Here is a 14,589-nt window from a genome sequence, read left to right on the forward strand (position 1 = left end):
ACTAAGGAAACTGGTCTTAATTTAACTCTTAAATTTCAGGGATGTGCCTTTTTAAAAATAGTGCTCTAAGTTTTGTAGAAAAAATCTGATTTAATCTACTCAATTCTATTCATAATTTAAAAATATTTTATCTCCTCCTCCTCCTCAAGTATCAGCCAGCAGAACCTCCTGTGATGACAGAATGTCCTCTGTGCTTTCCAATAGGATGGCTGCAGCCACATGTGGCTATTGAGCACTTGAAATGTGACCAGTGTGACTGGCAAACTGAATTTTAAACTACTTAATTTTAACTAACTTTTGAAGTTTAAGTAGTTACACTTGAAAACTCTACTGAATAACGCCATTCTGGGTGAGAAGCCTAATCTGGGAAACCAGCTCTTGTAGGGCAGCTTCTATTTTTTTGTAGAGGCATGTCATTAGACACCTGTTTGATTACTGAAAGGTGGGTGTTCTGTTTCCTTTTTGGAGCCCCAGTATCTTCCTACTGATGCCAAACATTTTTCTTTTTGTTTGTTTATTTGTAGTTGTATAGTTGGAAACAGCTTACATTGAAGATTCCTGCAAGTAACATTTCGAAGGGCCCAGTTAAAAAGAAAACAAAGTAAGATAGTGGAGAAGATGCAGTGGGCATGTACATGATATTAATTCACATGCACATATACATGCATACTTTCCCCTTATTATACACATAAACATATGGGTATGTATTCCAAGTGGATTTGATCTATAGGTTTTGCCTAAGCTAAATTTGAACAAATTTGTTATTGCCAAGTTTGTTGTCTGTTCATGTATTTGCCATGGCTAATAAACTACTATTGAAGTGGCAATTTAGGAGAGAATGTAAGTCCAGTGATTTCAACAGTTAAATCAATCTATCTACCAGGTGTCATGTTATTTTAGTGACCAGGTATGGTGGAGTAAACATTTCTTGGAGCCAGACATAATTGACAGAGAGAAAATGCAAATATCAAAATGAAGATGCTACTTATGTCTGGGGGAAAGTGGACGTAATGTATGTAGAAAGAAGTTATGTGTGAGGGCATTTTACCCTGGCTACTGGCACTACTGCTGAAACACTTTGAAAATAGTTTTAATTAGTAGAGGTAGTTAGAATAAACTAGCAGCAGGAGAAACATCACCTTTCTTTCTTGAGTCCTTACTAGACATAGCTAATCAACGATAATTTTAGGGCTTCCCAGTTCTTTAATACCCCACATTAGGCATTACTTATCAATCGGAAATAAAACTTATTTAGCTTCCTTTGTCTTAGTATGATTTATTTGGTGTAAGGTATCCTTTATATTGAGGTTCAGGCCGAACTTCCTCTATATAACATAGTAAAGAAGAATTTGTTTTCCCTTAGAGAGCATCTTTTCTTTTTTCCTTCTGCTAGAGCCTCTGCTCTTCATTGCCAACTGCCACACCCATTCTTGAGCATTTCCTATTATTAGTTTGACACAAGACATGCTCAGAAGGCATTTTGGAAGATGTTCCTGGCAGCCTCAGGATGGTTTCTGAACTGAATATTAAGATGGATCATTATCCTTAATCCTCAGCATCCTCAGATGCTGTACTTCTTTTGCTTGCATAGAGATTTATGTACTGCAGTAAATTTCTTCCCTCTGGAGAATAGATCGTGGCTCTATCCTTTGAGTGCCCTCCGCTCCCGCAACACATTTCTCTTATGTCTTGGGATCCAGACAATATTCTTTTGTGAGCCGATGTCACTGACTCTGCCTGGGACCATATGCTCATCGCTTGCTCATGATTCTCTTCACCAGCACAGACCCACAAGATCTGCACTCCCAAGAGATTACTTGCTTTTTTTGTAGGAAAAAGAAACAAAGAAAAATACCCATTGGCTTATTCTTTTTACACAATTATTAATGGGGTTTTTCAGATACTGTCAATTAATTCCTGCCTCTTCTATCACAGAAATAAAGTACAAAATTATTAACTCACATTGCCATAAAATTTTACTAAATAAATCTTGAAAACCACTTAACCCCCGTCCTCCATTCCTTCGCTCTAATTATGTGGAAGTACACTGTGCTGTAAGTTTACACTAGAAGTAAATTTATGTGGTTAGCAAGTCTAGAAAAACAAATAAACAAACAAAAAATCAGTTAGGCAATAAATAGAAAAGTTTTGGAAACTTACATCTCCACATCTCCGCACCTTTAGAAGCTGCCTGTAAACTAAAGGGCTCAAGGTCAGATTCTTCTTTTTCTTTCTTTTATATTTTTCCCAAATTTATCTCATTGGTATACTTTTGTGCAAGATAAGTTTAGGTGGGTTGAGAATTAGAGAAAAGATAGACCAAGATTCAAAATAAAACTATTTGGAGAATGCAAGCTAAGAAGTCACCAGTTTATGTGCCTAGATATCAGGATCTATGTGGAGTTGAACTTATCCAAATGACTAAAAGGCCCATGTTTAATTTAATAACTCATAAAATTCCTTTATACCAAGATACAGTACATACAAATTAAGCAATTTTTTAAAAATCTGGAAGCACTTATTTTCTCTTTTTTGATGGGAGTGGTTCCACACGACTTTGAACTTCATTAGAGGCAGTGCTTCATATAAAGAGAATAAGTATCACTGAACATGTCTTTCATTTTGAAGTGAGCTTACTCCAGTTATTAAATGTTTATTATATAATTTGTAACTTTAAGCATTGAAGTTATTTTTAAAAGTCATTAAGAGATTGGTTCTTTTCTTAGGCAACTGGAAAAGAATCTGTGCAATGATCAGAATTTAAAATGTACAGTTCTTTTTTCTTCTGTAAATATGTATTGTGAGAAATAAAATATGGCAGGACTATTGCTTTCATTAAAAAATAAAAGAGAGAATAAGTATCAGGGGCACTGTCTGTATCTCAGGCACTAGGTAAAAAGGAATGTTATGGTTCATTAAACAAACATTTGAGTGCCTGTTTTTGACCAGACTTTGAGGGTACAGTGGGACAAGACAGAAATGGCCCCAAGACTCAGGACCGCTCATAATCTGATACAAGGACACTGTGGCCAATGTAAATGGGGGAAATAATTAGTTTAGATGCATGTTAAATGAGGAAAAACCCCCCCTAGATGACATTCTTTGTTTTTTACTTGTACTCTTTTATCAGTCTAAGAAGTTCAGTTGTTGAGTCAAACCACCGATTGGGTTGGGCATGAAGGTAAGTGCACACTTGAGTCATATCCTTAGAAGGACACCACCTACACAGCCCTTCTAAGACTTGGACGCTGCAATTGCAGTTGGGATCTTCATCATGACTCAGAATAGTCTACATCCTTATCCGAGTAGCTGTGACCAGAATGGAGCTTCTGGGCTTCCTATAGAAACACGTTCTGGTTCTTAGCATCTCCACGTACTAAGCTACTTGTGGAGCTAGACATACCAAAGCAAACAAATGGTTCCAGTTCCCTCGGGCTTTCCAGTTTTAGCTCTGAAAATCTCACATCCCAGGAAGCCAACCTCTCATTTGCAGGCAAATCTGGACAGGTGGTCACCTTTCAATCTAGGCCAGTGTGGCTTTCACCTAAGCTAGTTTGCACAGGTTGCTTCATGAGCTACAGTGAAGTCTTTTCTTCGTGTTTCATAGGCAATACTATATTTTTATATGTTCTTACTTTTCCTCTTAATGCACTACTACCACACGCTTTTTTTTTCCTCATCTCCAATTCCCTTTGTCTAGAATTCTTCCAGAAGCTTAAATAGACTCCAACAAAGCAACCACTTGAAAGCCTTTATGTAAAAAAATAGGAAGGCAATGCTTTACCATCTCTTGACATTCCTAGGGCAAGACACTTCTGCAGTCGGCAGTGTTGGCAACGGTTTCGGTTGGTTCTGTCAATTAAACAGTTTCTCTGCCTTGGGCAGGAGTAAGAGGCATTGTTCTGCTGGCTCCTCCTAAAGAATCCCTAGAGGGAAAAAAGAGTGGGAAGGAAATAGGTTTATACAAATGGAAACAGAGACCATTAACATATACATTTGCTACGTTTTCTACAGTGAACATAAATGAATTTAGTTTTTAAAGTTCTTTGGATACCTCTGCTAGGACAGCTTACAGATGTTTCTGCTAGGGAAAATATGTACTATCTACAGAGATATGAAGGTATCATTCATTCATTCATTCACTCATCCATTCAATGTCTATTAAAGATGTTTGCGAGTTATGCTGTTCTATGCAAAGAAAAGCAGAGCAGAGTTCCTGCCTGCCCTAAAGAGCACTGAGAAAGGAGTGGCAGAGGGAAGTGTCACTGTAAGCCAAAACTGGATGGGAAATATAACACAGGCTTATGTCAAGTGCTGTGGGGGTGAGAGACTTGGGGTATTGGTTACAATAACAGTACTGAGGAGTTCGGGCTCAGTATGTGCCGCTATCTTCCTACTTTTTAAGATGCATTTTTGTTGATTTGAAAAATTTTGAATTTGGCCAGAATGCATCTGGAAGGTTGTTTTTTGAACCAGTGATGTACCTTACAATCAATCACATCTTTGAATAAGAAAATATGGTATATAAACTATTCAATAAAAAACAAGCAATAACTAAAACCTGAACTAATAATGCTTGGCCTCAGGGCTATAGTGATGCAGCAGGTTTTCATGTAAATAAGTTTGGGTCCTTCTGGTACAAAATGAACTGCCATGAACAATATATTACCCTTCTGAATAAACCCACAGCTGAGTTTATTATGTTTTTAATCTTCGGATACTCTTTGCCTTAATTGTCTTACAGAAAACCCTACTGGGAAAAATAAATATCCTCTCCAGAGATATGAAAGTATATCATTCACCCATTTAATCAGTTTCCCTAATCATCCTTCTATTTTTTTATTTAGAAATTTAAACAATATATTTATTGATTTTAGAGAGACAGAGGGGGAGAAAGAGAGAGAGAAATATCGATGTCAGAGAGAAACATCCATTGGTTGCCACCCATAAGTAAGTGCCTGATTAGGGATCAAACCCACAATCTAGGTATATGCCCTGACCCAGAAATTGAAGCTACAGCCTATTGGTGTATGGGACGATGCTCCAACCAACTGAGCCACAAACATCAGGGCACCTGATCACTTTTTACTCTTGAATTACAATACGGAAAAAAGAGCAAAGTGCTATGAACAAAGTGGTCTACGGATTTGCCAAGGTAAATTTGGAAAGATAACCCACAGTAACATCTTTTGCAAGAGGAAAACTAGAAAATTTCTGGGTGGTAAGCTCAATATCCATCTTGCTGAGAGGCCTGGAATAGGTCACTGGATTTCCTTTTGCTTCTGTGTTTCCTCAACTATCAACAGGAGACAGAGTGGGACTGGAATAAGGGTGAGGTTAGAGCGGCAATCATCTTGGGCGTAAAATTTAAGGGTTGCCAAAAGACTTGGTAATCAGGATAAATAATATTTAACACGATATGTTAAATATTAACACTAACGCAAAAAACTTCCAGGAGTTTGAATAAAGACAGGATTAAGATTAGCGATTTTCCTCTGTTCCAAACTCCCATATGGTTCAGCATGGTATTGTAAAGGGAGTTTGGTGCCCTTGTGAAGAACCTTAGAAATGGATATGTAGCCAAGGATCTTCTTAGAGAGAAAGAGTGCTGGCTGGTTCTGTGGTTGTGAGCCCCAAGCCATTCAACAACAAGGATTGGTTTCATCTCTGCAAATACATGCGTATCATTTATTTAGTAGACCAGTGGTGGCAGAATGTGATATCTGATTGTCCAGGTCTAATGAATGCATGGAGCCCCTTAAAATAGAGACCACTTCCAGCCAAGCCCCCAGGGACTGAAATGATGTATTTCACTAACCACGAAAGCTGTCAGAGAGCATCACCTCAGCCCGTTGGTACTGATTAAAGATAATCAGGAATTTACATTTTAGGAAAGGAGTGGGTGGCTTTTAAACTTTGAATACTCTAGTGTCACTTGCTTAATACAAGAATTGACAGAAAAGAGTTTTCTGAAGTCATAGCTACCGCCCTAATTTAAGGCCAATTTGACATTAATTATGAGGCATTACTTGCTTATCTATTGCTCATTATTGCATATGGGGTTTTTGGCACATAAGAGAAATTGTTTCAAATTTGATTGAATGGATAGAAATTTGAATAAGTGAACATGCTGAATTGATATTATTTAAAACGGGTTGTTTATGCTGACTGGAAAACAGCATTATGAAAATTCAGAGCTTAATACTAAATGTGCTGACATTGACATCTTATTCAAAACAGAGTTTCTTAAGTTTACTATTTGGAGAAAAATGTAGCATATTTACAAATGTGGGTTCTTCCATGAAATTAAAAAAAATAGTGTGGTGTACAATGTCATTTTGACTAAAATCTCAGAGTATGCTTCAGAATAATAGCATGATTTCTTTGATTGCAGGTTCCTCCTTTAGATAGAAAAGATAACAGGAGCCTAAGCACTTGTCCCTGGCTATTGACCTCTCAGACTATATTTGTTCAGTAGTTACATCTTTTGGAAATTACTGTTTTAAATGCTTTGCTCCTTAATATGAACATATCTTAATCTTTTGAAGCCCTATATTTTCCAATACAGCTTATACAATGAAACTCAATACATCTCCACTTTGAAACTTGTCCAGAAAATGTTTGTGTATGTATGTGTGTGTGTGCACCCGCGCACGCGTATGGATCCTATGTATACTAGACCAGAGCCCTTAAAATTGCACAATAAACCAACACAGTGGTGGAAATGTTTTCACTGGAGAGGGTTCTGATTCTAAAATTATTAGTGTTTAGAAAGAAAACTATCTATTTGCCCAGCAGGAGCAATTACTTATTTTGGGAGGGTAGAAAATTGCTGATTTGTAATTTTGCTTTATTGTTTCTTCTGATATGTTGAATAAATTGCATTAAGGCGGATAACATGCAATTGTTACCTGTGGGTGTGCAGAAAAACAGAATGAAAGGCTTTAATCATGATGTTCAAATATGGCTTATCACAAATTATTTCTAAAGCAGGTCAGTATGTTGATAGGTTAGTATATTAATAATGTTATTCTCCCCTCTCTGAACCCCTGTTCCCAATATTATTTTCATTCTTTTCTTTTCTTTCCTCTAGTTTTAGTTCTAGGAATCATGCTTTTTGTGAGACTATGATAAGACTGCCAATTTTTCACATAGCACTATGCAAAGTCTTAAGATTAAGGTTGGCTCTTAGAATCTATGATTGTGCTACATCTCTTTCAGTTTACTGACCTTAAATAAATGATTTAATCTCTTGCATTTTTTGATCATAAATATAATTGCTTTTACCAGTATCTTTGCCAGCATATCTTTTTCTCCCTGTCAGACCACAACTTCATTTTATTTTTTCTGGTTACACATTGCCTTTTAAAATTAATTGTAGAACTGTTTGTATTACCCTCTTGATATTTAGTCTCTTTAACTTTCTTTCCTCTAAGGATTAATTTAGAAAATTTACTGTTAAGTTTTAAATTTCTCTTATTTTAGATTAGGTCTATGTTAACTACTCTCCCTCTAACTTTGTTCTTTCTATCTATCTATCTATCTATCTATCATCTATCTATCTATCTATCTATCTATCTATCATCTATCTATCTACCTATCTTTATCTATCTATCTTCTATCTATTTCAGCTTTGTATTTTAAAAGCAACTTGCCCATAGGCATTAATTTGTTTTGGTAGGAGTGGTTGAATCTGTCCTGGAGGGGAACACTCAACCCAGAATGAAATAACTTGTGTGTTGGCCTTGTCTTCTCACTAACTAGATCAGTGACATTAACCAAATGACATAATCTTGCTCATACCTGAAGACCCCATTAAAAAATGAGGAGGTTAGGCAGGTGTTTTTTAATTAATTTAGAGTTTATCTGGTCTACTTCTAACATTTTATGCTTCCAGTTTTTTTCCCTTAATTTTTCTGGAATGTGAGAATAAAGGACAGCTATGTGTGTATTACAACAGTTACTTTGCCCTCTTTCACAAGCAGATAAATAAATTTAGGCCCATTAGCTTACAATCTTTATTTAACTTGTAGTTTCTTCATATAAGAATAAATGCCCTGGAGTTTACTGGAAACGATACTGTTAAAAAGGCAAGAATCAGCATTTATAGCTCTGTAAATGTGAATAATTCAAGCTTTTACACAAGCAATCCATTTTCAAGCATCTGCTGACCGGTTAGTTAGACGATAGCAAAAAGGTGAAAGTCCAAGGCAGGGAAAATCAACCCACCCACCCATCAAGCAAGAAATCCCGAATGTCAGCAGCAGGCACAAGAACCCTGTAACAGGCCTTCTTTAAAAAGGTGTCACCACCTGCATCGTGAGGTACACAGATGCCTGAGGCAAACACGGATGCTGGGGGCAGTGCTGTGTCAAAGTCCCATACCTTGCAGCCTTCACACGTGATGACTCCGTAGTGGATCCCGGAGGACTTATCGCCACAAATTTTGCATGGTATCACTTCAATTTGTGCTGAAAAGGGAAAACAGACATTTTAGGCTCACAGTTTTCTTCTTACCTTCTACTTCCCTCTCTACCTCTCCCTGCCATGATGTTAGTGTTTAAAGACATTGGGGTGGGGGTGGGGGTGTGGTGTGAGGCCATCCACTACTATTTGAATGGCCCCCTTAAGCTTCTTCTAACTGAAAGAGGATCCATATTGTTTGCGTTTTTCTTAAAAAAAAAAAAAAAAATTAGAACCAGGGATCAGAAGTTTTGTAAACTCTTACCTTCACTGTTTTCTCCGTTATCAACTTGACCTTGAAATAATATGAGTCAAAAATCCCTGGGACCTAAGGTTTTCGTTTTCACTTCAAACATTGTCATTTTACACTTCAAACATTGTCAAGGAGCGCTATCACATTGCTTTATTTCAATAATTTTAAAATAGTTAAATAAAAGCAAAGCTAGAGTGGGTGGTGGTGACTTTATATAGAGTTGGCCAAAAAGTTCATTTAGATTTTTCTGTATGATGGCTCTAGTAGTGCTTAGTTGTCTTTAACTTCATTTGAAACAATTCTGTTAGAATGCATCATGGCAGCTGTCATTTCAGTGTGCTTTTTTAAAAAAACATCAAAATTGGTGACTTTTCATGCAGCCATTTTAATATTGAAGATGGAAGAAGATACACAACATTTTCAGCATATTATGCTTCATTACTTCCAGAAAGGTAAAAACACAACTGAAATGCAATAAAAGATTTGTGCAGTGTATGGAGAAGGTGCTATGACTGATTGTGTCAAAAGTGGTTTGCAAAGTTTCTTGGTACTATTGATATTTTGGCCAAATAATTCTTTGCTGTGGAGCTGTCTTATGCATCGGAGCACCCTACCCACTAGAAAGTCAATAATGGGAGATAGCAAACATACTCAAATTAGCCAAATCAATAAAGTTATTGGTGTAAATAAAAAATGTGTGTTTTATTTTATGGAAAAAAACTAAACAGCCTTTTGGATGACCAAATACATTATGTGGCTGAATGTTTACTTGTGAAAATACCAATGATAAATCAGTCAAATATTTATTGAGCATAGTCTGTACATCCACTAAAATAATAAATGTTGCTGACGTAAGATACAATATACTAATGACACCAATAATCTAGTTACTAAAACACAATTGATACATGAAGAAATCAGAGAAAAAAAATGATAAGGTGTGTGAGTACTAACTACGACTTCCACAGGATCTGAAATCGTTTCACTGGAAATGAAGACAGCTTGGTTGATTTTGAAGACTGTAGAATTTAGTTAGGCTGAAGAGAAAGCCAAAGGGCATTTCGGCAAGCAGAGTGGAATGAAGGAAGTCTGGAATGAAAGAAGGAAGTCTGGGATGATGTCGTTTGTGATCATTGAGACAATCAATGTGGCTCTAATGGAAACGTGGGCCATATGGTTAGAGAGAGGAAGTGATATCAGACTATAGAGCTGCTGAGAGTTAGGCAGAGGATTTTCAGCTGATACACTGGCTATGAGGAATCAAGGAAGTGAATTGGGGAAGAAATGATAAAACTGGTAGTTTGGGTACATTACAAAGGTGAGTTCAGAAGGCTAACCAGAAATACATAAAAGATCAACTAAAAGGCCATGCCTAACCTGGGTGTTAGAAGATGAAAGTATGAGTTACATTGGTAGGATAAATGGAGAGGAAGAGGCAAAGAGGAAGGCAGTTTAAAAGTAGGGCTGAGAAGATAAGTGATAGAAATGACGCAGAGGTACAAATTGAAGAAGATGGTGCCTTTAAGCTTTCTAGACCAGAGAAAGAGATTAAATAGTAGGGTTGACAACAATGGGGATGTTGGTAAGGCAACTTCTTTGTGAATTATGGTGGAAAACGGATTTCCATTTTGCATGTGTGTGATTTGGTGTGATGTCTCATAGGCACCTGTATATAGATCCTCTTGGGAAGATGATTTTAAATTATCAGCATCGACGTTATGGATGAATTCATGAGATAAACTTTACTTAGGTTTGTAGTATTATAATTCCTATGCCTCTGATAGTATTCTAAGTGTTGTTAAAATTATACACACTAGAAAGATTTGCTCTTCCCACTTTCAATTTAAAATATGCAAAATATGCTTCAAAATGCTTTGTATATCAGAGTGCCATTTGGATGCTTTTCTACAGTTTCCTAACCCTTAAATATATAAAACAAATAAATGCAAGACATAACCCTCTTTTTTATATTTTTCTACATTAAAAAAGATAAATAATACTTTGCTTTAGGAGCACAGTAATTTTTTGAAATTAAATATTTCATAGTAAGTTTAAATCATCTTTATCAGCAAAAAATTCAGTGTTATATTCTATGAGAAAACTGTAGGTTGAGGTGGTTACTAATGCCCTTGAGTTGACATGGGAGATGACAACCAGAAAGTAGCCAACTTTCCTAATACTTCAGTTAGTAGCCCTTTCTCTGCCTCCCACAAAGATAAAATATGAATACAACTTTGAATTCCTATGTTATCTTTTATTATCTCAGAAGCAGCAGCTATAGCGATAATAAAAAAATCAGAAGAGACAAAGTCAACTAAAATACTTATCAAACTATTTCTATTTGCTTCTATTCTTTTAGTTTTTAGATTACATTAACTAGTATTTGTTTTCAAGATTTTGACATGTGGAAAAAATGAGAGATTTGATGTCATTCTATTCTGTTCTCTCCTCCTTGATTCTGTGGCAAAGACAGAATCTCTGATCTTGTTTTCTGGTTTATGAAACTTAGCTGACAAATTTTATAGATTTGTGAGGATTAAATGAGGTATTTTATGTAGAAGTGCCTTGTAAAAAGACTTACAAAATGTCAGTCTTTGTCATCATCATCAGTATTGTTAACTGGTGTTTCTAATGCTTTTGGACAAGAAATAGAAACCATATTATTATTCCTTCATTGAAATTCTTATTTTAAAAATACCAAATGAATGAAACCATGTTTTTTTTTAAAGTGATAGACTTTCAAAGAGTAACTTCTTTGCAATGGTTACAAAATTGACTAACAATCCCAGGTATCCATGGTACAGTTTTTAGGCTTATATGGTATTAAGTGAGAGGGGCTCTTTGCATAAATTACTCCCCAGGGAGTAACTTATATGTGTGGAGAATCTGCTTCAATAAATTCTTAATTATAAAATGATCTAACTCTAAAGGAAATGAAAATAGAGGTAATTTGCCCCCTGGGATATGAGAAGATGTTTTTGAAAACCACAAAGGTTATCTCATAAACTTCAGAAATACAAATGAGATAAGAAATGATTCGATAGAGTATCTGCATATTTATACATATTTATAATCCTAGCTCAACATGTAATCCTGAAGAACCATAAACATTATAACAGTATTTTTAAAGAGAAAGGAACCACTCAAGAGTGTATATGTGTGTTGCTGTGTGTAGGAAGGGATTATTGGTTTGGAAAACCTATGGTCATTTTTACTTATTATGGCAGAATAAATCATCTGAGGTTTATTATAGATGAAAATAAACTTAAATAATTTAAAGTACTAATCCTTTTCTCTCATTTAAAACAAACTTCTTCTGCGTTACAACTTCTTAATTCATCCTATGTATTTTATAAAGCACATCTTCAAGATGGAGGATTTCAGACACTGATTAAGACAACAGGTCATGTGGCTGCTTTGATATTTGCCATTTCTAAATGTCTTGCCACTACATGATCCATAGTCTCTGGTGCAATTGCTTTGCCATGAATATAGATCTGGTGACACGTTATCTATCATAGTTTCAAACTGAACATCTAGTGAGGGTTTGGTGGCTTGGACCTTACCAGGTCTTACAACGATGATGTGATAAGGACACGGAGGAGAGAGTTCAACTTTCATACTTTTGCTTGACTCATGGATTAATTCAAAAATAGCATTTTCTGAGAGACAAACAGAGGAGCTGAAAGGCTCTGAGAGATGGCTTGCGATGTGCTCCTCGTTTCTCAGTTTTTTCATTTCTTTTATCTTCCTCTCACATGTATCTTTCTATTGGTAATCTTTTGTGAAAACTTTAGTTAAAAAGTTGTCGTGGCAGCTTTATCACAACAACGCTCCTGTTCATGCAGCATGTCTTGTGCAGAATTTTTATTTACCAATTACTTTTTTGGTTTATAAAACCAATCACATACAGTTTTTTTTGAAATAATATTCTTGCAATGTCAAAGAAAGTCACAAAACATTTAAAATTATTTGATGACAGTTTATGAAGTACAATTAATTTAATACTCTATTTTTTGGCAGGCAGGTCCTATTTAACAATTATAGACTATTCAAAATTTATCTCTTCTTTGAAGATGTCAGTTCTTTCCTCTCAGTAGCTCTTGAAGGCCTTTCTTTGCTTAGAGCTCTTTCCCATGACACAGAGCCACTATGTGTTAAATTCTTTTTGCTTATCAAAATGTATATGATCAGTTCAGAAAAGGTCCAACCATTGTTAATATAACATGACAAGTTTGTGTGACACTGATGTAACCTGGCAGCCAAGGAGAATGGATTGGAATGCGCATGTGTGAACAATGACCACTTCACTGTACTAGGCAGTGGGGGCAGTAGACACCACTGAGTGTGCATGTGTACTGTGTGGCTGTCACATTCAAAATGACTGAGCAAGTAGAGCAACAAATCTGCATCAAATTTTGTGTTATGCTTGAACATTCCTCTGTGGAAACTAGTCAGATGATTCAGAAGGCCACAGCTATGGGCAACTGGTGATCGGCAGCTTCATCATGACAATGTACCTGCTCATGCATCATGTCTGGTGCAGAGTTTTTTGACAAAACATTAAATCACTCAATCCCCCTAAAGCCCACATTTGGCACCCTGTGACTTCTGACCCTTCCCAAAATTAAAATTACCTTTGAAAAGGGAGAGATTTCAGACCATTAATAAGATTCAGCTGATGGCGATTGGGAGAACTGTGTGAGATGCCAAGGTGCCTACTTTGAAGGTGACTAAGGTGTCATTGTCCTATGTACAATGTTTCTTGTATCTTGTATCTTCTTCAATAAATGTCTCTATTTTTCATAGGACATGGCTGGATACTTTTTGGACAGACCTCATACATATCTTTTGTTCTGCTGCCTTAGAGTCACCTGCTTGTGAAGGCAGGTGTTAAGTTAGATGAACTAATCTAGGAAAATGAGTTAGCTGGAAAGTGTATCGCTTTGATCCACCTTAACTTTTAAAAGGAACTATCAGGAATGGTAGTAATAATGGGAAGTTCAGGGACTTTTTGTTTGGAGAAAGCATTTGTACTGTGTGTGCTCTTGTCACTCTCAGTTCCTACCGCTCCATCTCTTACAACTCAACCTGGCCTTTTTTGTATTCTGGGCATTTTAAGTCCATTGAGGACAGGGTCCAGGTCATATTTCTTTTTCATATTTTCCAGAGAGCCCAAAAGAGAATTTTATAACTCTTTAAACCAGTGGTCTACTTTTTGTGTGTGCATGTGTGTGTGTGTGTGTGTGTGAGTACAACCAAGAGATTTGACATACTCCCTTTTATAAAAGAGGCCTTAAACAATACTGATTTTTCATATATGAGGTGAGGAGAAAAAAATCAGCATCTTAAGATTGGAGCAGATATATACTTTGAAATAGCCTTCCAGGTGATTCTGCTATGATATGATAAGGCTGTGTTGCGTTTTCAATGAATCAAGTTACTAAGCAGGAATTCTCCATAGCATGTAAGGCATCTGTAAAGAAATAAAACCTGAGGACATGTCTAGAATCTGAAAATGCTAAGGATTGACCAGTAATTCTTTCTCTGTTTCCTGACTTTTGCTTTGGGGCTATACTCGTGGCATCTTTTGCTTTCTGCCTCTTTTTTTTCCTTAAGAGAAATAGAAGGCATCTATCCAGTCTACAATAACTCCTATTCCAGGACACTGGGTTTGCCTCTTAGTTTCTATTTCCCAGAATCTTACAGTTATGCTAAAAGTGGACAGTGAAGGAAAAAGTCTTAATGTCTGAGTTAAGCAAAATTTACACATATAAAAACTTCCAATAAAGATGACTATTTTGGTTAAAAAATCCTTTTGTATATGGTCTCAGTAGCCCAAGTTGCAACACTTCTACCCAAATTATATCTCA

The 14,589-nt window shown here is 36.2% G+C and overlaps 1 protein-coding gene across 1 annotated transcript in view; it reads right to left on the bottom strand.

Moving 5' to 3' along the window:
• The window catches only part of RORB (RAR related orphan receptor B), a 181,248-nt gene that overhangs the window by 42,449 nt on the left and 124,210 nt on the right, over positions 1–14,589 (bottom strand). Inside the window, exons 2-3 of the mRNA XM_054583263.1 lie at positions 8,386–8,471; positions 3,785–3,926 (exon numbers count right to left, since the gene is read on the bottom strand). Coding sequence (XP_054439238.1) covers positions 3,785–3,926; positions 8,386–8,471 — 228 coding nt within the window. The remainder of the gene's footprint in view (positions 1–3,784; positions 3,927–8,385; positions 8,472–14,589) is intronic.

This window comes from Pteronotus mesoamericanus, unplaced genomic scaffold, assembly GCF_021234165.1.
Source record: "Pteronotus mesoamericanus isolate MK-2021 breed Mesoamerican mustached bat unplaced genomic scaffold, CSHL_Meso_final contig_73, whole genome shotgun sequence".
NCBI classification, from domain to species: Eukaryota; Metazoa; Chordata; class Mammalia; order Chiroptera; family Mormoopidae; genus Pteronotus; species Pteronotus mesoamericanus.